Source organism: Seriola dumerili, unplaced genomic scaffold, assembly GCF_002260705.1.
Source record: "Seriola dumerili isolate Sdu_G_001 unplaced genomic scaffold, Sdu_1.0 BDQW01001090.1, whole genome shotgun sequence".
Classification (NCBI taxonomy): Eukaryota; Metazoa; Chordata; class Actinopteri; order Carangiformes; family Carangidae; genus Seriola; species Seriola dumerili.
In genome coordinates, this window is record NW_019175345.1 from 312,530 (window position 1) to 338,871 (window position 26,342).

General features: G+C 40.1%; 2 protein-coding genes across 5 annotated transcripts; both read right to left on the reverse strand.

The window, feature by feature from the left end:
- Nucleotides 1-149: 149 nt before the first annotated feature.
- Nucleotides 150-3,063, reverse strand: gp1bb (glycoprotein Ib platelet beta subunit). Of its 2 annotated transcripts, XM_022766959.1 has the most exons (3): nucleotides 2,987-3,025; nucleotides 2,180-2,290; nucleotides 150-2,066 (listed from the first exon to the last, which is right to left on the reverse strand). In XM_022766959.1, exons 2-3 carry the CDS (start codon nucleotides 2,204-2,206, stop codon nucleotides 1,437-1,439), a joined length of 657 nt encoding a protein of 218 aa, XP_022622680.1. In that variant the 5' UTR covers nucleotides 2,207-2,290; nucleotides 2,987-3,025; the 3' UTR covers nucleotides 150-1,436. The 2 variants fall into 2 exon arrangements, with proteins under 2 accessions (XP_022622680.1, XP_022622682.1); XM_022766961.1 differs by lacking the exon at nucleotides 2,180-2,290 and having other exon boundaries at nucleotides 2,987-3,063.
- Nucleotides 3,064-4,356: 1,293 nt separating this feature from the next.
- Nucleotides 4,357-26,342, reverse strand: sept5 (septin 5). Of its 3 annotated transcripts, none has more exons than XM_022766957.1 (12): nucleotides 26,219-26,342; nucleotides 26,061-26,074; nucleotides 11,893-11,983; nucleotides 11,436-11,522; nucleotides 9,802-9,925; nucleotides 9,476-9,610; nucleotides 9,115-9,232; nucleotides 8,864-8,965; nucleotides 7,108-7,204; nucleotides 6,867-7,002; nucleotides 6,618-6,720; nucleotides 4,357-5,449 (listed from the first exon to the last, which is right to left on the reverse strand). In XM_022766957.1, the coding sequence occupies exons 1-12, from the start codon at nucleotides 26,262-26,264 to the stop codon at nucleotides 5,387-5,389; spliced, it is 1,116 nt and encodes a 371-aa protein (XP_022622678.1). In that variant the 5' UTR covers nucleotides 26,265-26,342; the 3' UTR covers nucleotides 4,357-5,386. The 3 variants fall into 3 exon arrangements, with proteins under 3 accessions (XP_022622678.1, XP_022622679.1, XP_022622677.1); XM_022766958.1 differs by having other exon boundaries at nucleotides 26,248-26,311; XM_022766956.1 differs by lacking the exons at nucleotides 26,061-26,074; nucleotides 26,219-26,342 and adding an exon at nucleotides 13,435-13,628.

Genomic DNA, 26,342 nt, shown 5'->3' on the forward strand with positions numbered 1-26,342 from the left:
TAAAACTTTCACATTTGTTTTGTGTCTAAAAGATCAGAATGCGGTTCCGTAATGAAGATGAAAATATATATTTTTTTTTTTGCATAATTAACAAATTACACAATATATGAATAGAAAATGCCAAATAACTTGAAATAAATGAAAAAATATAATGCCATTAGAAAAACATATAAAATTGCCAGCTATTACACAGATATAACATTTTTTTAAGTATTTCAAACATAACAATTTCTCATTCACGCTTCAGTTAAGATTAGACTCACATCCACAAAAAAAAACATGTCAAAGTGCTGATTATGTACAGGAAACGTGTTACTTGTTACGTCTATGATCATTTATCAGCTTTTCAACCACATGGGCCTTTGAAGAAGGAAAGCTGGAATTTGATATTTTAGCCACATGGGTTTTGGTCAAGGTAGAAAGGGCCTGTGTGGTTTCTTCCTGTAATCATTATGTGGCATGATTATGTGGTATATTTGACATGTGAACAAAAATAAATTAATTGGGAATGAGTGAAATGAGTACAAGTGTGTGGACTTTACTGTCCATATGTACATGACTAAGTTGATCTATTCTGTGCACAGAATAAACATGCAATACCAATATTATCATCTGAAATAAGGTTATGATTCAGGCCCATTGGAACAAGCATATATGTTGGCTGGTAAATAACAAGGCCACCACAGGTCCCTGACAAGTTTATTTCTGTAAATTACACTTCATAAGCCTGCAATGTTCCCAACTTTTTATTAACCAAACTAAAGGGATCCTGATCCTTACTATCTTCTCTAATGTTTTAAATGAATACATCACAGGAAACAGAGGAAGAGGGCTTCCTGTTTTCAGAGATAAAAAAATGTTGTCGCTGAAAAAAGGATGGAAGCTGTCAAACACAGAAAAGAGAGAAATTTTAATTTGCTCTTTGTGCACAACTGCAAAACAGCATAGACAGCATTTCCACACTTTTTTGCATTTTACAGCGCCTCTCCTTTTCTCTGGATGAAATGAGCATTGTCCAACAGATATAGAAATTCTTACTTTGAAAGGACAATATCAGTATTAGCCTCAAAACTCTACAGTGCTGAGTGCTGACTGTTTTTATTTGTTATTTTTATTCAATCTCTTCTCCAGTGGTATATAAGTGACATACATGAGTTAGAAATTAAAGGAAGGAGGTGGTGATCTGGTGATGTCGCGAGTGATTCACATTATTTAACAAACCACTCCACTTATGTCCTGTTAGGAAGTATCTGCATTTGTTATGTTTCCCTACTTATTCATTGTGGTTTTTCCTGTGTCATCTGCTTGTGCATAAAAAATTAACTTTGAAATTATATTCTGAAACACAAAAACAATGTAATCTGATTGACATTTTCTCTGTGTGCAGATGATAAAAAGCTCTTTTTCTTCTTTTTGTCTAATAGTCATTTTCCATCTCACATGTTATTGTCCTTTAAAGGTACATACTCCTCCTCCCTCAGACTCTCCCCGGCTGTGAAGCTCTCCTCTGTGGTTCTCCTCGCCTCCTTGGACAGCCTCTCGAACCTCTTCAGGAACACGATGAGAACCACCAGCAGAGCCACCTGCACCAACACGAACACAAACAGACACACCTGCGAGGCCAAAGCCAGGTCACAGTACCAGTAGTGGCAGGACTCCAGGATCTCCTCCTCGGTTAAGTACATCACCAGCCGCCCTCTCAATGCGGGAGGAGAGCTGCAGTTGACTTTCAATGTGACGGTGGCGTGGTGATGCAGCAGCCAGGCTCGCAGGTAGAGGACGCCACAGTCACACACCCAGGGGTTACCATGAAGGGAGACAGAGCGGAGGGAGGTCAGATCATCCAGGAGCCCCTTAGGGAGGGTGGTCAGCAGGTTGTTGTGGAGACGGAGCTCGGTGGTCCCAGCAGGGAAACTGGTGGGCAGCGAGGAGGAGGTGAAAGACTTGCTGCTGCAGTCCACGTGACTGCCATCACAGGAGCAAAGGTGGGGGCACGCTGATGACCTTTGACCTCCAAACAGGAGGAGCATACACAGGAGCAGAAGTCCCTTCATGTTTACCAATCTCTGGAGAGAGAGGAGGACAGGAGAGGAGATTCATCCAAGTCACCTCTGATTAGTTGCATTGTGTGTGAGCAGCCATTTTTTATGTCTTGAAGGTTGAAATATTTGGCAGATACCATTTGAGGGTGTAGGCACAGGAACATTACAACTTCTCCCACATCTAGTGTCTGGCTATTCACTGCAGAGTATCAACTCAAGGCTTCGACAAAAAGACCATTCAGCCGTTACTGGAAGGAATATGCAAACGTAACCTAACATTAACGTTTGTAAAAACATAAACCCTTAAATGATAACTGCCATGCAAGTCAATAAATATAGCAAAGTGTATTAATGGACATGCGTTCTCTGTTTGGATCTAAAATTATGTGAAAATAGAAATTAATACAATCCAACAAGAGTCCTGCAGTAATAAGATGACTGTAGTGTTACAATTCAAAGACTGTTAGAGTGTGCAGATTATTGGGAAATTATTCTGGTCACTCTATGTACATTGAGTACATTGAACTACTGAATTTACTAAAACTAGTTTATAGTTAGTTTATAGTATCACTTTAGTACCACAAGTTTAGAATCAAACACTTTCATAAAACATAGTATTATTACAGCATTATGGGTTCATATAACAACAAAAAACAAACAAAAAAAGCACAAATTGTCCATTTTACAACACATATTCTTTTCTCTGTTTTGTTAGTCCAGTGCATTGACAGTAAAAACCCTTCTGCTTCCCTTCATGCCCACAATTTTGTGATGTCAGTACCTTGAGGTCAGACCATGCAGTCTACCGCTTTCTAATTGCCAGGATATTTTGAGAGCAAGAACGTAGGTCAAAGGTCATCCTGTTTTAGTGTATAATAATAAAATAATATGATGAAAGCTACAGAACAGAGGAGTCTTGACAAGGTCAGAGGAGAGGGACTTACCTTCAGTGCTGAGTGTGTCTTCAAGAGAGGACTGCGTTTCTTACTGTCGCTCTGAGAGATAATGTGTGTACCTCCAGCTGGCACTCACTGATAAAGAAGTTCTGTCAAATATGAATACACACAGATGCCTGTGCACACGCATGTACAGTACACGCACAAGGATATGGAAAGTGCCTCAGTAACTTAAATTCATGGGTCCTTAATTTCCTAATAATTTGCTAGAACATTTGATAGGAAAGAAAAATTTAATTTGGTACCAAATAAAGGTAAAACAGAGACAAAACTCCCAGTTAATTGCTAATGTATATAATGAATGGTTTAGTCAGCAGGTCAAGGAAACATGCAATTAAATGTGAAATTTGTCTTTCGACAAGCACACAGTTCAACATATATAAAAGAACGAAGTTTCCAATAATAAATGATTAAATGATTGAATATTAACTTGGGTTTAAATGGAGCAGTTATTTCAAAAATCATTTCTATTTTACCTATAATAAGTACAAAATGACATAGTTATTTTCAAGAGACTTTTACCAGGAGAAATTACAGACCTGCAGAATAACAACAAATTATAACAACACAAGTACATTTACTCAAGTATAGAATAATATTATTGGATTATAGTTATTGATACATTCATGTTTAAAGATCTGGATAATATTAACCTGCTTAACCTATAACAGTACATCATAAGTTATTTGTTGATTATGCTTTGCATTAATAATCTAAATCAAAGTAACTAGTCATCAAATAAATATAGCAGAGTGAAAAGTACAATACTGGCCTCTGAACTGTGGAGTGGAAATTAAATGTAGCAAAAAACGGAAATATTCAAGTAAAGTACAAGTACTACAAAATTGTACTTGAGTACAGTACTTGAGTAAATGCACTTTGATACTTTCCACCACTGTTCATATGAATGTTATTTCTGCTTGTATCTGCATTGACTGGCAGGGAGAAGATGCATTGTGCAGTGCAGAGGAAAAATGTCTGCAGGAGATAAACATGAATCAGCAGATAATGTTCGTGCAGAGGCTCCAGCTCTGAGCTCTGCTGTTCAGACTCTGATATCCGGAAGTGACAGAACATGTCATGCTGCGCTCACTGGAACTTAATGTTCGACACCATAAAGTTCAGAGAGACAATAGATAGGCAGTGAAACCAGACTGACGAGAAACAAGGGTTTATTTGTCACACCTTTATATAAATTGGGCACAGGCTGAGCTCACAGCCTTCAGGCAAAATATGTACTGTTCCTCAGCATCAGCAGAGTCTACACACACGCACACGCACACGCACGCACACGCACACACACTCTCACACACTCTCACATACACACACACGCGCGCACACACACACACACACACACACGCACGCACGCACGCACGCGCGCTCAAGCTACACAGACTCACAAACAGGACACACATCTTCACTGGCATAACTTACTTCCAAGGAGAGGGGGATTTAAAACAGAAGCAGAAACACAGCATTTACTCCTCATTATTGATCTATTTTTACCATCTCATAGTGGCAACAAAGCATACTGTAGGTCATGACGCATTTTAATACAAGCACAGGGCATCGGCTATAAAGCAGTAAAAATAGGCCGACAGCAGTTAGCGGATATGAGTAATGGCAGCATGCTTGCGCATGCACCAACCCTCTCATTATGTCAAAGGCTCTCCATTCACAGTTAGCCACTGGCAATAAGTGCATTTTCAGCTCAGCCAGCACATATAAAATTGCTGGAAGAGGATAGTTTGACTTGCCATATGTAAAAAAATGTTACATGAAGGTATTTATGAGGATCAGAGAGCAAACAAACAAGAGCAAAAGTTGGGTTTTAATAAAAAAAAAAAGTCACTGTGGTAGCTTTGTCAAACAAATGGGACTTTTATGGACGGATACCTGGTGATATCAAAGGGAATTTTATGTAATACACACACTCGCACACCCAAAGACACACACACACAAAAACATAATAAAAAACAATATCCATGTTCAAACCTAAACATCACCAAGAACCTAAATCTCTTTACAAAACATCTCATAGCACACATGTTCATACCCTGACGGAATATCCAAAAAGTCTAGCATTGCATTTATAAATTAGATACACTGAGTAATTTAAATTACGCATTAATATTATATATGTTAAGACTGTTAAACCACAGCAGGGGGGGCTCAAAGTGGGCAAACGGATAGTTTCAGAGAAAAAAAACCCTCTGACAAAACAACCTTCCAGGCAGACGAACTATACAAAGCACCAAACTGAAGATAAATGTACAGCCAGAGTTGCCACTAACACATGATATCCATCGTTCAATGGCTGAAGGTCTCACTGTCGTTCAGGGGAGAAACAGCAGGTGGCGCCGGAGCTCTGCTCTGCTCCGGGAGACGTCACTGGTCTTTCTCGTGCATCTGCTGCTGCATCTTATTCAGCATCTCCTGCATCCTCTTCAGCTGCAGGCGGAGACGAACGTTAGGAGGGTTAAACTCATGCATGTACATCATGACTGGTTTTAAGAGTTAACAGCGTTTCAACATGAAGACACAAATGAAGCGTTCAGACGTTATGAGGTAGTTCTTTACACATCAGGAGATATTTCATGCTTCATGCCATTATTTAAGAAGAAGAAACGTATTTTATCTTTTTAAAGCTCTCTTAGATCTTTCATATTTGCACTGGTACTATGTCTGTTGTTGTTGTTTGTTGAGTTAAAGGAAAAGATCAACATATTGGGAGATAATGCATATTGCATTACTTCATGCACCTGCAACCTTGTGGCTCTTGTGTCTAGTGAAAAATGGATGTCAGTTCTGCAGCACGTATTCTTAAAGGCCTCTTTCTACATTCTCTTTGTACAGCTACAAAGGTTTGAAACATCTCAACCTCCCTTCTGCTAAAACCACAAATGAATGTTTTTGTATATAACATGTTAGTTAGTGAACATTAAAGGTGCTGGTGGGCAGATCTATCAGCTTTAGACAGACCCAGACTTGCTGTTTCCCCCTTGTTCCAGCATTTATGCTAAGCTAAACTAAACAGCTCCTGACACCAGCTTCAATACTTAAACACACAGACATGAGTTCAAACTACATGAAAAGTGGTGAATGAATTCAATGCAATCATTCCTCTGTACAGTCAGCAGCCAACTGTGCAGTTACTGAGACAGGGAGGTACAACCTCTGAGGCTCATAAGGGAGTTTTTCACCTGATAACAGACACTCCCCGTTTCTGTGCACAAGCCCAAAAATAACACAGTCCTAACCCTGTTCTCCTCTGAGAGGACATGCTTTAGGTTTTTTGTGGAAAACACTTTGGAGCCGCACACACAAGTCTGAACCAATTCTGTGGCCACCGCTGCTGCAGTTATATGAAGATCCCAAAATGCTTTGCACAGATAGGCTCAGGAGAACTAGAGATTTCAAACAAGGCATAATTTGACTGAGACCAAAACACACCTGAAGTCGCACCACGAAGGCCTAAGTGGGTGGGACAATGTGTTTCAACAGGTGAAAGGTGCAGGGATTGAAGCACAGACTAATCCTTATTACGTGTCAGCGGTATCAGAGGCAAGACACATTCACAAAAACAACAGTTCCATCCTCTAAAAAAACTGTGTCATACCTCCTCGTCTTTCATTTTGATTAGTTTCTCCGTGTCCACATCTGGAGTGGACAGCGGCAGGATGGGGATGGGACTCTCCATCCGGTTGTCCTGAGCCAGTTTACTGAGAGAAGAGGAAGAAGAAGAAGAAGATGAAAAGAGGGGGGGGGGGGGGGAAAAACAGACAAATCTGTATTGAAATCTGTATATGTCAGCAGTTATGTTTACAAAACATTTCAGCCTCGCACCCATTTTATTTCTCAGACATACCTGGTCATCTCCTGTATGCACTGCGCTCTGTAGTTTTCATAGTGGACGTCGCAGGTGACGTCTTTCAGGTCGTGCATGTGTGACCGAATCAGCATGTTCCTCAATTTCACAAAGTCACAGTGCGACTGGTTCTCCACTGAGCAAAGAAACACGTATATGTGTAAGTTGTGACATTTCAAACGGTGTCTGATTTGCACTCAGGCCGATGAGAGCTGCAAAGACAGACGACACATGAACATACCTTCAACAATCCCCCAGGGGTACAGTCTTCCTCTCACTCTCTGCCCTCGAGCCTCCACCACTGTATTACTGCCAATCACAGCGAACGGGGTGCACTCCTGCACAGAGACATGAGGGCGGATTTATTTTTAACACTTATCTACCCGGAGAAAGCTGAGTGAGCAAGCTGTGCCCTGATACACATTCACAAACGGACAACGAGCAGCTCAAGAGAAGCGTGACTGTAATTGTTGAGACACGTAAAACACTGTTTGTTGTTTTTTTTCTCAGTACTGATTTTCCCAGCGGATCAGTGGATTCACAAGCATGAACATCATTTATCGCCTGTGAGCTGCTGCTGCTATGCTTCAATTTAAGAGCGCACAACTGTTATCCATGTTCTCTTAACCTATGTTCTCCAGCCATGTAAGTAAATCTAGTTTTATGAGCCCAGGTTTTGAGATCTCTGAGATTTCTGCATCCGACTCAATACACTGAAGGAAAATATAATTTGTTAAACAAAGCAGTGAATAAATTAACTCAACTCCTCTTTCCAGACATAGTGCCCCAGTGAAGGCCTCTTCAGTCAGCTTCAAACAATGTGTCTGTCAGATTGACTAACAGCGTGTGAAACTTCAGCACCGTCAACAGCAGTGTTGACATTATTTTTATTTTAATATCCAAAATAGATAATCCAACGATCATGTCCGCTTCAAGCAGCGTTTGCCATGGTTTGAACTCAAGGTCCCTATTTATGTTCTTCACAAAACTACCTTCCATCACACAGCAGAGACTTTTCTGAAGTCTTCACTGTTCTGCTCGTTTGTTCAATAAACACAGAATAAGAAATAAAAGGGACACAGAACTCTGTTGACGGCTGGACTCTTTGCCCCGTCTTTGTCTGAGGTCATTCAGTACACATGTAAACACAATGGTATGACATGGGTGATTTGAAACATACTGAAGCCTTTATTCTGGATAATCCACAGACCTCGTTTTCACAACAACTGCTTTCCACCAAAGGTTAAATCCCTGTGAAAGTGGCTCACAGTGAAGCCTGTGGATTATCCAGTGCAATGGGGACAAAGACATGTTTCTGTTTCTCACATGTCTGGAGCAAAAAACAAAACTCTGTCCACCTTCACTGTACCGAGGGGAGGTATAATATTTACATCTTAAAATCTCAGCACAACAAATCTGCATTTAGCACTAGTAGTAACTGAGGAAACTCAAATGTAAGTGAGCTTTCCATCTCATCTCCTGGTCTTCCTTAAAAGTTTGACACTGTTTGATGTTATGATGTTTCACACCCTGCTGAGGAAGACCATGGGTTGAAAGTCCTGGGCAAAGACATTAAGGAGACCCTAAGTTAAGATTGTTTTCAAGAATGAACAAATTTTTGGTGCGGTCACATCCCATATCTCCCACAACCATGTTACTGTTATTTGACTAAAAAGGCAATTAAAAAATCAAATTTTCATTGAGACAAATATCAGTAAATCAAGCTGACGGCAATGTTAGGTCATATCATTCTAAATCTAAATGTTTATTCCATTAATAATAATGACAATAATAATATCTTTTTAGTAGCGCAAATAAAAAACAAAATCATGTTACAGGATGCTACAACAGGGCAGCAAAATAAAATGAAACCCATAAGATAAAGAGCCTATTGTTAACCAATTTCAAATTCACAATCTGCAGTCAAAGGTACAGTCACTTCCTGTCACAGTGAATCAGTCAATTATCATAACGGGTGTCTGAAGGTCCAAACTCACCTTCAGCTCTTTGTCCAGTTGTTTAAACTCTTCATCCTCATCAGAGTCACATTCAGGGAACTGGTAGACTTTGATCCCAAACTTGTCTATTTCCTCTCGTATCTAGACACAAACATTCACACACATACACACACACACACACACACACACACACACACACACAAAGACAAAGCAGAGGAAGTGTTACAGTGATCCGACTACACACAGCAAACATCTTGAATTCACTGTGGAGCTCCAGGTCTGGGACTCACTCGGTCTTTGAGCTTCTTTATCTCGTTGGGCGTGAGGCAGTCAGCTTTTGCAATAAGTGGAATTATGTTCACTTTTTCGTGCAGAGCCTTCATGAATTCGACATCCACCGGACGCAGCCTGTGGAGAAAAAAAAGCCAGAGTGAGCAGGAGAGTAAAGTTATGTACGGACTCCAAATCAAAGCAGTTTTCATTTTTCACTCCATGAGGAAAATCTGCAGTAAAAGGTGAACTGTTTCCCTGCATCTGTCATCACTGTCAGGATGTGCTATTCCACCTAGTAACCGACTTCAGACTCTGTGTGTGGGTGTGTGTGTGTGTGCGTGTGTGTGTGTGTGTGTGTGTGTGTGTGTGTGTTATTACCCGTGGCCAAATGGAGGGATGAAGTAGAGGCAGCAGTGCACTCTGTTGTCCTGGATGTTCTTTCTATTCAGCCCACTCTCATCCCTGAAGTATTGCTCAAACTGCTGATCTATGTAGTCTGTGATTGGCTTCCAGCTAGAACACACACAGAAACATGCACGCAGACACACACAGACACACACACACACACACACACACACACACACACACACACACACACACACACACACACACACTACATCAGCAGCTCCTCCAGGCACTGTGAATTCACGCGAGCAAACCGCACCAGGCACAAAGGCACAAGAGCAGCAGGTCTTCCAGCTCACCACTCGTTGTTGTTGACGGCGTCTCCGAACCCCGGAGTGTCTACGATGGTCAGCTTGAGCTTGACTCCTTTCTCCTCGATGTCTACGGTGTGTTTGATGATCTCCACTGTCTGGTTGATACGCTCTGAAGAGCATTGACACAGAGAAGGAGTAAGAAAGTTAGTGACAGAGAGAAAATGAGGTGAAACAGCTGAAACAGCAGGTCAGGGATAATGTCCAACAAGCCAGTGAACGGTGCAAAATGAGCCCTGATGGAGTCATTCAGGGTTTTTGACTGCTTTTCTCTCCCTTAAGCAAGAGTGGCATGATTTATGGACATTCTTCAACTTATTACAAAGCTGCTTGACAAAAGGATACGCCTCTTGATATTCTATATTTTTGTTACTGTAAACATGAAAAGACCAAAGTCAACAATGCTTCTCAATCCTTTCTAATTTCTGCTCTTGTCTGTCGCTCTCGTCTGTCGCTCTCAGCCCCTTACTGAAGGTACAACAGGTCACGACAAGACTACAAATAACAGGTCATGAATATATACTTTAATGTAAAAAACAAAAATCTAAAACAGCTGGTCACTGTATTTGGTACTGTATTACTGTTTTTAGCAGACACTACTCAAACAGGACTAAACAGGGCACTTGACAGACTATTTTCAGTGATGGATTAATACATGTTTGGTGCTTCCCAGGAAGTTGCACAGCTGTTCATACGTTCAAACTTATCCTTGTTATATCATGTTTATACTTAACTAAATTAAAAAAGGTTGCACCACAGAAACGAGCTACAGCGTAGAGATTTACACTGTGTAAGTGTGAGGTGTAACTGCTGCGTTGCTAACCGAACCAACTGATAAAAACCAGCGTTAGCTTGCTAATATGTTAGCCATTTAGTAAAAAAAAGTTAAGATAATATCAAATAAATCTGACCAACTGGGAAAATCTGACATTACATCTCGCTGGGAAAACACAATACACTTCAAATAACAAAACCATTTGCAAGAATGGTTCGACTGAATGACTGAGTAACTCTGAATACAAGCATACTTGAAAGTCATACCTACAGTCACAGGATTGGCCACCGATTTTTCCTTGCAACAGGTTTACACGTCTCTAAAATCTCTATTAGCTTTAGCTATTCGTTTTTAGGGAATAACTGGTCTGAAATTAGTGTGTAGTCAATAAGAAGTTAGCAGTGACTTTACACACAAACTTGGCTAGTCGAGCTACTGAGTATTAACAGCAGCAGGTTGGTGTGTATGAGATTGACTCAGAATAAACTACAGAGCTCATGTTCATAATCTCACCCCAGTGTGTTTTTAATAATTTATAGATAACAATGGAGCCCATATGGCACAAGAATAACTCATTAGCAGGATCAGTTCATTGTTCATGTTGGTCTTTTCTTAGGATTTACTGCACTAACAATAAGACAAATATCAAATATCCGCAGACTTACAGTATCTTATTCTGAGCAAAAGTCTGAAACGAAACTAGATTTCATCACCGCAGCTACGTGACCTGATTAAATATACAGTAAGGGTCTGTGTTACATAAATACCAGACCTCAGAGGGCTTTTGACAGAGCAGTGCATTCAGCATGACTGATACAGAGAGATGATACATAGCATGAAGACTCACCCTCAGCGTTCAGTAACTTTCTGTCTTTGTAGAGGTCTGTGAGGAACAGGCTGTTGACCAGGGTGGATTTACCCATACCGGACTCTCCTGCAACACAGATAGACCGATAATTATAATGTGTTGTGAATATCTAACAACATGAATGACATAATCCAGCTGCCAGTTTTTTACGTAGACCTAGCTAAAGCTAACCTTATAGCCCTGCAACAAATCCATCAGATTGTGTTGAAACTGTTTCAGAGAGGTGTTGATTCAACTTTATGGTCATTTCAGAGGCTGCAGCTTCTGCTGCTGTTGCATTATATTGTTTCTAATATTTTGTCCGCCACATTCATTTCAATGAAGGTGGGAATAATATTAGAAACGCCCCTCCAGAGCGACCATAACGTTAAATCAGTAGCAGTTTTAACAAAGGTTTTCTGTCATGTTTGCACATTCATTGCAGCTACAAACTGACCTGCCACCATCAGTGTAAAGTCGAAGCCTTTCTTCACAGACTTCCTGTGGACCTGGTTGGGCAGAGTGGCAAAACCCACATATTGTTTCTCCTGGGACAGAAAAAAGAAGAAAGAGATTAAAGCTTTGTGGAAGAAAGTGACACTGATGCAACTGATGTACTTGATATTGGACAGTTATAAACAGAGAATAATTGGCAGCTATTTCGATAATTGCTTAACTTTTTCAACCATTTTTCATGCAAACATATGATCTATTTACAGTTCCTCATTCGGGAATATTTGCTGCTTTTTATGCTCATACTTTTGTACATTTCCTTGAGTAAATTACTGAATGCAGGATTTCTACTTGTAGCTGAGTATTTCTACACTGCGATATTATGAAAGTAAAGTAAAGTACTTCTTCCACCACTGCATGCAGCACATGCTCACATTTGAGAAACTACAGAATATTTGGCACTCTTCCTCGAAAATGATTTCAACAATTAATTGATTATAAAGAAAAAAAGTTACTAATTAATTCAACTAATTGGATAATCGACAAATTGTTTCAGCTCTACTGTACAGCATCAAAAGACAGCAGCCTAAAAACAGAAGCCAAATAATCAAATAACTGTAATAGGGCTCTGAAGACGAAATGGATCTGGCAGCGACTGATGCTATAAAATTACCACAACAGACAGACTGGAGCTATAATACAGAAAATCTACAACTGCATGGAAAAACACGTGCGCAGCATTCCTCTCTGAGCAGCTGAGAATAACCAGCGTCTCAGATTTTCCAGTAAATCTCTCCGAGAAACACACAAAGAGAACCACAGGATACCAGTCTCTCACTGTGTCGGACAGTAGCTCTCAGTCAGGCAGGTTTTCTCTGCTGCATCTGGCAGAACGTCATCTTTACCCTACAGTACTACGTGCTGACATGTGTAGATATAAATACACACTCGAGGCCCGCAGAGAGCATTCACACACACAGACAGAAGCTGCATTCAACAGACCTGAAAAGCTCTTTTTCAACTCTGCAAAGACACAAGTCAAACACGCAGTCAGCGTCCTTATACGCTGTCATAACTTGTCACAGGCATTTCCGACAGCCCCCCCCCCCCGGGTGAGGATCGTATTTATAAAAACACACAAACACTCACACACTCGCACAAAAAAACCACAGGTGGTGCAATCAGTGCATGGCAGACATACTTGCCAAACAGCCAAAGCAGTGAGAGAGAGGAAAGCTGCATATAAATCAATGAGTAATCATAAAAAAACTTGGAGGAAAGACAAATCATCTCAACAGTAAATCCGTCACTATGAAGAACTATCGCAACAGCAAACTGAGCTCAAACACCTCCACAGAAAGGCAGAGATAACACCAAAAAGATGCTGGCAGTGAGTCTACAGGTGTGAGGGCTTCTTGTTTATGCATTTCTGAACTAATCCTGAACTCTGTGTCTACATTTTTCAATTGTATTTTTTAAAATTCCCTGATATTCTTCCCCTCTCTTTGGTCTGCACAGATTTCTTCCCATAAATCCAACTCTTTACCTTCTGTCTAGCCGTTCTCACTCGTGGGCACAGCAGCCGTTCCACCAGTTTTTCTTGCAGCATGATGGCATCCATCCTAAACCAATCCGACACTGACGCACCAAAATAGCCACGAGTCTCAGAAAGTTAAAAAACAGCCTGGCAGAGAACTGGATACAGCAAACTAGAAGACTCAAGACCTTGATAAACTTGTCTCTCGCTCTCTCTCCTTTCTCAAATTGTCTCTGTAACACCTCTTTCCTGTTTGTGCTCTTTAAATATGTGGCCTTTGTTCCTCCTACTTTCTTTCCCCTGATTCCTTTTCCTCTCTTACTCCCTGCCCCTCTTTCTGTCTGTATTTCTTTCTTTCCGCTGCCCTACGGCAATCCGACTCTCCCTGTTCAGACAGGTACGGAGGAATTCTCACTGAGCAGGAGGGAAATGGAGAGAGAGGGAGTAAGAGAGAGGTGGCAATTTGGGGGAGGAAACAAGCCAGGGATGGAAGAAGTGAAAGTCTAAAAGAAACTCATTCATTCAGCTTGTACCCCCCCCTCCCCACTCCAGCTCCGACAGTTGAAAAATAAAACTCTGTGCTGAGAGCAATGACCACCAGAGAGAGAGGGAACAGACGGATGGACAGGTAGTGTAGATGCTGTGTTGATCTCAGTGTTAAAAGATATGACACAATAAAGAACTTGTCTGAACTTGACTATGACAAAAGTTGCAGACGAAACAACAGATTAAGACACAAACGCTACAAGTACAGGCCTGTGGAGTGAGATTATCAGATTATTGAGTAAATTAATTTGTCAATCCAGATGTTTAGTGAGTGTGTGTGTGTGTGCGCGCGCGCGCGCTGAACTGAACAGAGGTGGCTCAGCATCAAGCAAAGAGAAACCAAGGGTGCTGGAATTTTTTTCATTTCCATTTTTTAAATATTTATTTAATATTTGTATTCATGTTTCACCAAATATATATATATATAAAAAATGAGGTGACAGTCAAAACATACCTGAGTAAAAGAAAAGTCCCAATAAAACCATGTAAAAGTAAAAATCCTGCTGTCAGACTCCTACAGAAGTATCAACGGCAAAATGTACTTCAATCAAAGTGACTCAAGGTAAAAGTACTCTCTGCAAAAAGAATCCCCTGTGACTGATATTATCACCTGATTAGATCGCTCATACTGATGCATCAACAGTAGCATTTTATTGCTTTAGCTGCTGGAAGTGTAGGTCTTTTTTAACTTCTTTATATAAAGTTAAACAGTCTAATCTGTTTCTAATCCAGGGGACAGGCCCCTCCAAGGGTTAGTGAGATGATTAATGGGGAGAGAGAAGAAGAAAAACAAATTGTACTTTGGTCGAATCTACGTCTTTTTGTGAAGTATTATATATAATCTGACCTCTTCATTTATTTAAACTGTTACTTAAATGAAACCATCTGAAAGTTTAGAGGGGAAATGTCTCTTTGGTGGAGCTGTTTACTTTTACATTTGAAACATGAAAAGGGGCCGCGAGTACTTTTGCACTTTTGTAAAGAGTCACACGCCGAAAAGGTTGGAAGCCACCGGTTCAATCATTAACAAAGTGTTGTATTTTAAAAGCTCATCATGTCTATTTTTAATAAAAGTATAATGTAGTGTATAATGGAAACACTCAACTACAGTATAAGTACATGTAAACTTTTTAAGTATAGAGCAAATGACATTTTGTGTTACATCTTTAAATGTAGGAAAAAGCAGAAATAAATAAATGTTGAAATAATTAAACTGAAAACACAGTTAAATTAGTCCACAGCAATCAGAAAATCTCTGTGTTCTCTACTAATGTCAGAAAAGTATAAGAATAGAAACAAACAAATAGCAAAAATAAGAAAAAATAAGTATCAACTGTCAAAAGAAATGACGGAAAGTTTTGCCCCTGTAACCCAAACTAAAAGACATGCTGGTAGCACACTGATTTTATTTTGAAGCTGATGTTTATCTACAAATCGACTCAACAACACAGCTTAAAACTGCTGTTTTCTAATTTTCTTGGACATGAATTAATTATAATAAAAGTAATATAGAAATAGAAATATATTTTCTGTGCAGACCTGAGTGTGGTATCAATCATGTCATTTAATTCTCTGCAAGAAAGTGAACAAACATGTTTCCCAAAACTATTCCTTTAATATCGATGTTCACACAATTCACATATTTCATGATACCTCACTCGATCAATCAATTTGTTTTGTTAGGTTGTTAAAATAAAATCTTGTAGCTGATATCCATAGTGTCACTTTTAACCGAAGGGGTGCCTTGGTTTTAAAAATGTTTACGAAGCGCTTGTCTAGACTGTAATGAAAAGGATGTAAAGGAAATCAGTCACCATGTCGTCTCCTCTGGTTACTCCAACAGTGTGTGTGTGTGTGTGTGTGTGTGTGTGTGTGTGTGTGTGTGTGTGTGTGTGTGTGTGTGTGTGTGTGTGTGTATATAGAGGTGAACGAGGTATATTTCATAGCAGAGGTTGGACTCGATTGCTTCCAGATGTGACGGCGATGTGTGTGTGTGTATGTGTGGGTGTGTCCGACTCACACGTGATGTGGGCAGCAGAGCTTAAATGCTCTTTGAAATAAAAGAAGCTGAATGTTTTTTTTTTTCCTCCTCTTTTCTCTCCCAAACTAGGCACACCCCGTGCTGATGCCACGTACAGGATGTGACAGTCCCACTCCACACCACAGGAGGGAGACAGAGGACTCGGCTCAGGATAAAAAGTTTCTGGTTTGGGATTTCTGATGTCTCTTGAAGGGAAGAAACAATCCTGGTTTTCTCAGCCACAGTGGTGCTGATGCTAGAAGAGTTTATTTCATTGTAGAGGGACATGAAAGAGTGTGTAAGTGTTTGTGGAGGGGGTGGGAGGGTCGATCTGAATAGAAGAAAGGAACAGATGTCTTGAAATGGTATTACAATAGCCCCCTGGCTAAACCCCCCACCTTCAGTCTTTGTCAGTGGCCAGCTGTCTCTTTTTCCCATATATACAAACACACACACACACACACACACACACACACACACACACACACACACACACACACACACACACACACACACACACACACACACACACACACACACACACACACACACACACACACACACTTTTACTTCTACTTTAACATCTCCTTCCTCTTAGAGCTTAGAACTTGCAGGAGACGGTCAAAGTTCCCCAGATGTGAGTGAGTGTAAATTATATTAAAGTCAGACTCATCACCGCTGCTGTAAAGTGACTACGCTGGCAAAGTTGTAACTTGGTCTCACCTCTCTGGCTCTTCCCAGATGGTCAGATAGAGAGAGATGGAGGGTATGTAGGGCCGTAGCGCAGCAGGTGCAGAGACATTAAGGACGAACCATGAGTCACGACTAATGGCAAGGATCAGGACCAGCTAGATGTGGAGAATATGACGTGTGAGGGCAACTTAAAAATCATCTTGGAGCTCAGTTCTTCTCTTTGGCTTTTACATGATCATATAACTTCATGTTTTCCGGTTTGCTCACTTCGTGTCCATGTTTTTATATTTCTTTTTTCTATTTTCTCCTCTTCTCTAATTGTTTAGTCTATAAATTGTCAGAAAACTGTGACGGAAAACAGAAACTGTGGCTGAGATGAAGTCTTCAAATGTATTGTTTGGCCAAACTCAGATATGAGGATTTTATGATTTGCTTTGTCATATACTGAGAAATGTTGGTCAGATAATACAAGACCTTTGAAGACATCACATTGGCCTCTGGGAAATTTTTAACAATTCAATTAATTGCATCCCTAATTTTCGGTGACAAAAAAATCCTCACAGTTTAGAAGCACAAACCAAAACTTAATTGGCATTTTTAATCATTAAGTAAATTGTTACTGATCATCAACTTTCTCTCGATCAACTATAAACAAACTGTACTGTACTACTTCTACAGATCAACTCTGCACCAGCTGCTGATGCCCACTGCTGTTAATGTGGACAACAGCATGTTTGAAAAGATGTGGAAATTGTGCAGGATGCGCATGTGAACTCAATGTGGTCTCTGACTTTGTGCTTCAGTAATGTGTTGCTCTTCTAACAACAAGTAGAAGAAGCGACTTCTTCTCTGTCATTCTTCACTATGACTCTGTGTGTGTGTGTTTGTTTGTTTGTCAGTCAGTGTGTTGGACAGTGGTGCAGAGGCAGAGGTCCAGAGATCAGCCACTCAATCAGCAGGCAGCGCTCAGCTTCTTCCTCTCAGTTCATACAAAGATGTAGACTTAAAGGAAGCGACTCTCAAAAGCCCACAGCAGTCCGCTCCACTGCCAGGGTACACACACACACACAAACACACAATACAGTTACACACACATACAGGACATAATCCAAATGAGCCTGTTCCAGCAGCGTACCCGTCACTCCCCACTGCCGAGGAGTTTCAAGTGATAAGACACCACAGCACAGACACTCGCCGTTTTCAGACTATCACAGCTAAACACACTGGGTTAAGATTTCTGTTCAAACTACAGGATCACCTCAGACAGGATCACTGCTTAAGGTTGTTTATACAAGATAATGTATGTATAGTATCCATGGTGACGTGTCCTAATGTGTGCAGGTGAACTATCTTCCTCTAGTAGAAATAACATTAAAAGGTCAGCGTTAGCACTAAAAAGTAGCGTAATAGTCGCAGAAGGACGTGTTTCATTCCTTATAAATTCAACTTTTCCTCTTAGCAAGGAAGAAGGTGTTATTTCAAGTTAAAATCTCACTTTAAAGATTTCATATGCAATTCTTGGCCTCCTAAAAGGAACAGATTAAAAAAATGATATAAAACCTCTATAAGTGAACATGTAAGTGAATTACTGTAGGTCTACTACCATGCTGGTGACTGTGGGGATGTGCTTTGAGCTAAATACTCAAGCTAACATACTCATACAAATACAAACACGAGTCACCGATGACCAGTCACTATACAAATTACATTTCGATACAACTAAACTGCAAAAGCAAAATTGTTTCCTGGGAAACAGAATTGCAACTGGATCAAGATTTTCTATTAATGGATATAGAAAATATTGTTCATTTCTCTATCTGGCAAGTTGCAAATACGCTGATATTGACCATATCAGTAAAACGTTCACAGACAACTATTTGATTCCCTTGCAGTACAACATCTATTTGTAGTGAGTACAGCATTATTAGGCTACACTTTTTTTATGGGCACTGACGTCACTTGGTTACAGGAAAGATTGTTTGGTTTAATAAAGAAAAACCTCACAGTGACGCCAGATACAACATATCTATTTACATTTACCCGAAACCACAATCTTTTCAGTAACCTGCTGCTTCTGTTGTTGAAACCTAACCACGGACAGGACTCTGAATGCGTAACCCAGTCTCTGGTGTGACAGTTGTGTGCTTTGTACAGAAGAAAATATGTTACAGGATTACGTTTTTCTCCGAAATGTATTTGCTGTTGCAGGTCACTTGTAAAGAAATGTTTTTTCTAGGAGACAGGGTTGAATGTTTACCATTTTCACCATCTTAGTTTAGTCAGAATGCGGAAAAGTTTCAGCAAAAAGTTACCGAACTGGAAGTTAATACAAATCACCCTGAGGGGAACATGTGCGAGTTACTGTCCACCCTACCTCAGAACAGAGCGGACTGGTCATGATCTTGAAGATCAGTCATCAAATGGTCAAATCGTGGTAATAACTGGTCTTAAAATCATGTGGTGTGTCCCCAGCGTAAGTCAGCCAGGCGGCCTGCGATCAAGCATTAAAGAGCGGTGACCTTTACTGATGACTTCTCTGCATCTCCCAGCCGTCCAGCTGACACTTTCACACCATTAACCCTGAATGCTTCCTCTAAGTTGTTGCCTGCCGACCAGCAAGTGAGGCAAGAGAGGGTAAGAGGGAGAGATAAGGGGGTGATTGGAGGGGTGAGGGTGAATGGGACAGAAGGAGAGGGGTATAAAAACAACATAAGTGGACCCTGAGCCCCTGGCCTCCCCCCTCCTCTTGTGTTTTCTCTCCTGGGAGATGCAAAGGCCTGTGTGCACTCGGTTCTTAAACATGCTAATCTGACAGCATGTAATTGCTCAGGCAACAATAAAATTGCTTCACTGAAGAACACTTGGCTATCGGAGGCCAGTTTTAGCGTCCGCCTATTCAGTGACAATGGACACTTGTGAGAGCATGGCTATAACCTTGAATGGTATCCATGAACAATTAGGAGGAGTATTGAGTCAGCTAAATGTTGTCAGGACAGGAGGTAAAAGAAAGTGTTTAGGAAGGATGGAAGTTAAAGGAATCCCACAAACAAGTAGTATAAGCTCCATATATCTTACTCCTCTGTGCCACAGAGCTGCGCAATCATCCAGAAACACATCACTCAACTAGACTACGTTGCAGTGATGACATGTTTTTCCTTGAACATGAGCACCGTAGATTGTTTTATAATTAGTGGCTAAAGGCTGACTCAGCAGCTAAACAGTAATACTGTCCTTGAATATTTGTTAGTTTGTGTGTTAGTGTTTAGTACTAGTGTATATTATTTGCCTCATGGCTCTTTTATTTATACGTGGAAACAGCAGTTAGCAAAACAATCGGAACTCAAGGTCCACTTACTGGCTTTTTTTGTCAACACAAATTTCAAGCATGAACGAGAAGAAGTCCGGAGGGTGCTCAAAATCAAGGAACATTTTAGAAATCCGTTCCATCAAAACTGCACAAACTCAATCTGCTGAAGACCATGTGATGCCGTCGAAAGCCCCACAACAAGCTAGTAAGAGGACTTTGAGTTGTTTTCTTTTGTCAACTGCTTCCAAGGCCAAGAACAAACTTCCAATCTCAATAATACAGAATAACACCAACCTTATGCTTCAATAAGAATTAAATGAAAGGTTCAGTGTTCTCTAGGAAAAAAAAATCTTTGTATGCAATTAATAAAAGAGTAATTCAGATTTTTTGCACTTAATTTCACTGAGAACGGTTATGAAATAATTTTAATTCTCTTCATTTGTTTCATTGGATTACTGCTCAGACTCCCAAGTTCTTTGGAAACAGCAAAGAACTTGTAATCCCAAACATATCAAGGTTAACCAAGTACTTAAAAAGGTTTTTTCAAGGAATCACACTATCTGGGTCAGCCTCCAGTCACTCCACAAAAGCTTTTTGAAAACGCAGAGCCGAGACATGATGAGCACTGCACTGTTATGTATGAAACCCAGGATGTACATGAGAGAAGAAAAGGAGTTGAGTTGCTTCAGGTACAAGGCAACTACACACAGAGAGCGAGAGAGAGAGAGAGAGAGAGAGAGAGAGAGACACTCTCTCTCTACTGGATAACTGGCATTTCTTGCATGTTTGCAGCATGACTAAATCAAAGTATGTGCGTATGAACACACTGCAGGGAAGAAACTGCTCAAACACCTGAACAAGAACAAAGATACCAACTGTCACAGAGGAAAAACACTCACACACACACACACTCAAATATGACAGAGGGGGCCTTATCCTATATGTTTTTAAGGGTTCACAGTGTTTTTATTGGATTATTGTGTGTCATATGTTATGTTAACAGGCAGAAGGATTACACAGAGCGGTCTAATATAGGGCTGTATATTTAGTGTCTTTTGATTCTTGCATCTCACGTGTGCGATTCTGCTGTAAAAAGTTTCATCTACCTGTCTAACAAGTTTGTTGTTTCTTATTCCTCATTTTGATTTCTGTCTTTCCTCCCTTCTCCAGATATTTCCTCTTTCATTTAGATGATAAAATGTTCAAAGGCTCTCATAAAGCAGAACAGGGATAAGAGGGCATAAAGACACAATAAGGCCAAATAAAGTTGAAATTTCAATTATTTTTATTTGTATACTATTTCTATTGGCCTATACTCTTATTTTATGCCACTGAAGACTCATTTGTTGCTTTTCTTCTGCTTTACTAAACCCCAATGGTTTATGAATCATGTCCTGCATCAAAACTAATACAAAACTTGTTAATAAAAAGTGAGATATTTATTTATTCATCCAAGCAGTGACCTGCTGGTTGTTCAGTCGACACAAACTGATGCTGTAAAGTGTTTAAACCAAACAGACTTTACTTTACATCTGGGTAAAGGGTGGGTCGACTGTGTACAAAATGAGGAATAATTAGATTATTAAAAAAAAGTGTTGGATTTTTAAATATTTCATTCTGTAAACAAAACATAGCTTCAGTGAAGAGTTTGAACAAGCTGACACTAAAACTGTGACAGTGTCTGAAAATGTGGAATAACATAATTTTGCAACCATAAAGCAACTTAAAAGAAGCACCAACACTCTGGTGACTGGAACCTGCTTTTGGCTGCAGCTTTAAAATGAAAAAATGTCAGGGGGCTCAAATCCCCAGTTTCAATACCCCCCCCCCCCCCCCCCCCGAGACGCGCCTACTCCTGCTCTGCATCTGGTCCTCACTGGGAGCCGGTGACAGTCCCATCTGTGGCAGCGAGAGTGTGTTTAAAGACCAAGAGGGAGAGTAAAGGGAGGGTCTGAAGTGAAGTGACACATGTGCTCGGACGCAAATGCATCTGACTCAACATCTGTTGTTCTTTGCTGAAGGGGGAGAAATCGGTGTGTAATGTGTCGATGACCTGTTTCATCTTGACATTCGTGGCATCTCAAGACAGAGATGACAACAAGGTGTGATAATGTTTCCACAAGATGACCTGCAAACTGGCACCACTTTCTAATAATGCACGCTTTATTCGAAAGAAAGTTATAACCGGCAACTTTTAGGTTTTAGGTTAGTGAAACATCTCTCTGGCAGCATGACTGTCCCACTTTCTAATGAGCCGTCTAGTCTGCAGTTATAGTAATGATAAGGGTGACAGGTTTCTCACTCTCTAAGGTAAAAGTTAGTGACTCATTTGTAATTATAAATGTTAATAATAAATATTACAAACCATAAAGTCTGTACTTGTGAATGTTAATAAGTTGATATTAAAATGATTTTGATTTAGACCCACAACTGATATATTAAACATTAATGAATTAACTATCAATAATTAATAAAGCTGTTGAGTTCCACTTATAAATGCTTGATAAAAAGTGCCTCATCAGAAAGCGGTGCCTTTACACCTGACACTGTTACATGAGCAATTTTTAATTTTCAGCTGCAATCCAGGTTTTTTTTTCCAAGTAAATTTTGTTTATTTTGGCCAAAATCACACATTTGTGTGAGTGTTTTGCATCTGTACAACTCACGACACGTTTTCTTCACAGACACTTGACGCAGATTGTAAACATGCAACCAACCAAAGAGAGTAAGTACGAGGAACAGCAGAGAATGGATATCTCTTAAAAGGCTGACAAAAATAACACATTCTCCCTCTTACAAACAAAAAGTTGAATTAATAAACTATAAAAACCCCTTTCTCAATTTAATGCCCAGCAGTTAAATTGTGCTGCTGTTAGACTATGTAAACGTACCATTATCCTGTAACTGCTGCTTGTGGCTACAGTGACTGAATGTTACACTGTCTCACTATAAGTAAATAAAGCATTAAACATATAATATTAAGTAAATGCTAAGTGTATTTGTGGCTGTATTACGCTCTGGTTTGCTGAGGCTCCAGTCGGAAGAGAAGCTTGTATTTGTGCCTCCTCTATGATGTTTTCTTTTGCCTGATTGTAGGATTCTTGGAAAAAACTACAACCTGGCAACAAATCTGATGTTGATAAGCTACTAATGAAGCTTGTGGAAAGATTGCCTTTCAAGAATGAACTAGTTTTGAATTTTGAAGGATGAGAAGTGCTCAGAAAAATGGCTCCAAACCAGCTACTAATGGACCTTGTGGTGAGACTGATTTGCTGACCGGATGTTTTTACAATGCTGACCCTATTATTTTAGAGGTGCTACATCTGTCATTCGATCCTTCAGTGCATCACTGTATCAAGGTGACGTGTCGCTGCCAAATGTTGATATATCTGTGATTGGGATTTTCTCTGTCAGTGTCTGAGATGAAAAATGCTCAGTGAATATCCACCCACACACAGAATAATCACCACACAGGATTGTGGGTAGGTCAGATGGTGTCATCCACACATTCGTATCAGAGAATTCATGAATACGGATTTATATTTAAAAAAAAAAAAAAAGAAAAAAAAAAAGACTGTTGCTTGGCAACACAATATCAAAGCGAAGGAAGTGACGGGAGCTAAACGCAACGAGAGGGAGAGAGATGTGGAAACAGGAAGAGGAGAGAGGAGGGAAATATTGTGAAAATATTGATTTAGGATTAATTATCAGTTATAACTCTCTCAGCAGTTATGATCTAATCATTGAATCAGTCATACTAAGCCTGATTACAGTGTTTTCCTCCTCTCTCTCGCTCTCCTCCTCCTCCTCCTCCTCCTCCTCCGCACGCAGCCTGGATGGTCCAGAATATGAGATATTTTTCTCAATGTGTCCAACAGGATCAGATGCAGTAGAGTATGTGGGAGTGAAGAAGTGATGACAGCCAACAACAAAACTCACAAGGTGTAAAAGCTGTATAGTAATCTGAATACTGAACACGAGTGAACCACTATATGTTACTTTCAGTATCATTATGAGTGCAGGACTTTTACTTGTGATGATCGGTCTCGCTGCTCAAGGACACATCAAAACAGACCTGCTCCAGATATTTTAACATTAATTATATGAATGTTTTATTCTTGTTTATTCTGATTCAGGGAAGTTCTCGGTGCAGAGTTGAAAATGTGAATATAGGGCTGAGTTTATTGGGAAGCTAAAACTAATACCGTCTAACACAACAGTCCTGCAATGAATCCTCTTTCCTGAAGGTTATAATATTCAGTTCAGAGAAGGGCTGATTCATTGGTCATTTTGGAGGCTGTATTTTGTGGTGCTGTTCAAGTTGCATTGTGTTGTTTCTGAGAGGTGTTTCTAATATCTAGTCAACACATTCATACTAATAAGCGTAGACTAGAAATCACCTCTCAGCGTAACACAATCCAGTTCAACAGTATCACCAAATACAGCTTTCAAAATGACCATGACAATAAATCAACACTTCTTTAAAACGGTTTCAACAAAAGCAAAAACTGATCATTATAACATTCATTTCATAATCTTTTTTTTTTTTTTAAGGGCTGTTGTATTAAGCAGCATTAGTTTTAGCTAGGTGTAGCCTACCTAATAAACTGGCAACTGTAAAATAAATGCTTATGCAGTACATACAGTGGTGGAAAGTCACTAAGTACATTTATCCAAGTGTTGCATTTCAGAGGCAAACTCTGTACTTTTTACCCCGCCACATTTATTTTAAATATTTAGTTACTTTGCAGATTTAGATGAATAATTCTAAATACAATCAACAAATAAGAAATTATGTGTTATTAGAGGTTAATATAAGATTTCACTGCTCCCTGAGGGGACATTCACAAGCTATCCAGTAGTATGGACTATAGTAAATACATTCAGCTCCACCATTGTCAGCTGCAACATTACAATGATATACACATTAATGCATCAATAATTATAATATATTAAATATAATATACAGTATATTATTCTGAAATGGGACATACTACATAATGCATACTTTTCTTTTGGTACTTTAAGTATATGCCAATATGTTTATACTTCTGTAATTTTTACTTAACAAAAAATGTAAATGTATGACTTTTATGCGAGTATTTCTGCATTGTGGTATTACTTTTATTTTACATCTGAGTACTTCTTCCATGCTGAGTATATATAAATTTAAAATGTTCCATAAGTGTTAAATGTGTAGAAATGTGTAGAAGTAGGGTATTGCTATTGCTATTATAAAGCCATATAGATGTGTTCTTCTTGCATCAGAAATTATTCTCCTCTTTCATCTTTATCCCTCAAATTATTATTATTATTCAGACTTTTGCTCCGTCACGCACTCTTCAATCATGATGCTGATGGACTCTATTTATCAGGTTGAATGAATCAGTCACTCAGGAGCACATGCAAATACTCTTCTACTGACATCAGACACCATCATAAGCCACGAGGAAGAGGCGGAGGAGGAAGGCCCAGGCCAGGGTCATGAGAGACGCGACCTCCCCTGCGGGCTCATGTGGCAGCTGTGTTTCTCAGCTGAACAACGACCAGGAAGGGTTCACTGAAGGCAGCCCAACAGCAGAGACTGTAATCGTGAGTCGTGCTGATGTAACGTTGACAATTAGGTCAGCCCATCGGTCGACTCAATGACAGATAATCGCTAATATTTCTGTAGGGAGCTGAGAGCCACGGAGGGGAGGATGGAGAGGAAGGATGCTGTCTGTCGGGTACCATGTTGGCTGCTCGCCTCTTGTGACGCCGGCCTGCTCCACATATGCGTCTAAAAATGAAATCCAACCCCCCCACCCCCTCCTCCGCCTGTCAGTGTGCTGATCAGCGCTCAGCCAGTGATGGCACGGCCGCACTCACAGCATCTTGCCTTCATTGAACTGACAGGCAAACGCGCACATCGACAAAACAAACGCAAATATGTGAGATCTGAAATGAAAATCTAGCTGATGCTGCCGTGCTGCTGTGCGACGGTATACTCTGACAATAGCTTATGGTAAAATATGCATTTTCAACCGCACTTAAAAATACAAAATAAGTACAATAAATGACGTCTCTTACCTCCGTGCTGTCCTCTATTGGCCATTACAGGATGGATGAAGAGGAGGCGCAGGTGCAGGGATGTAGAGCGACGCCCAGAGAGACAGAAACATGAAGCAGTCGTTACGTTCATTTTCAATATATACATAACAGTAAATAAATCCAGAAATCATTCTCACCTGTTTTAACCGGGATCCGGCTTTTGTACCTGATGTTGGTCGTCATGTTCACCGCTCTCCTCCCTGGATTTTTTTTTTTCCCCGAAGCGACGGCTCACAGAAAGCGGCCCCTCGCCTCGCCTCG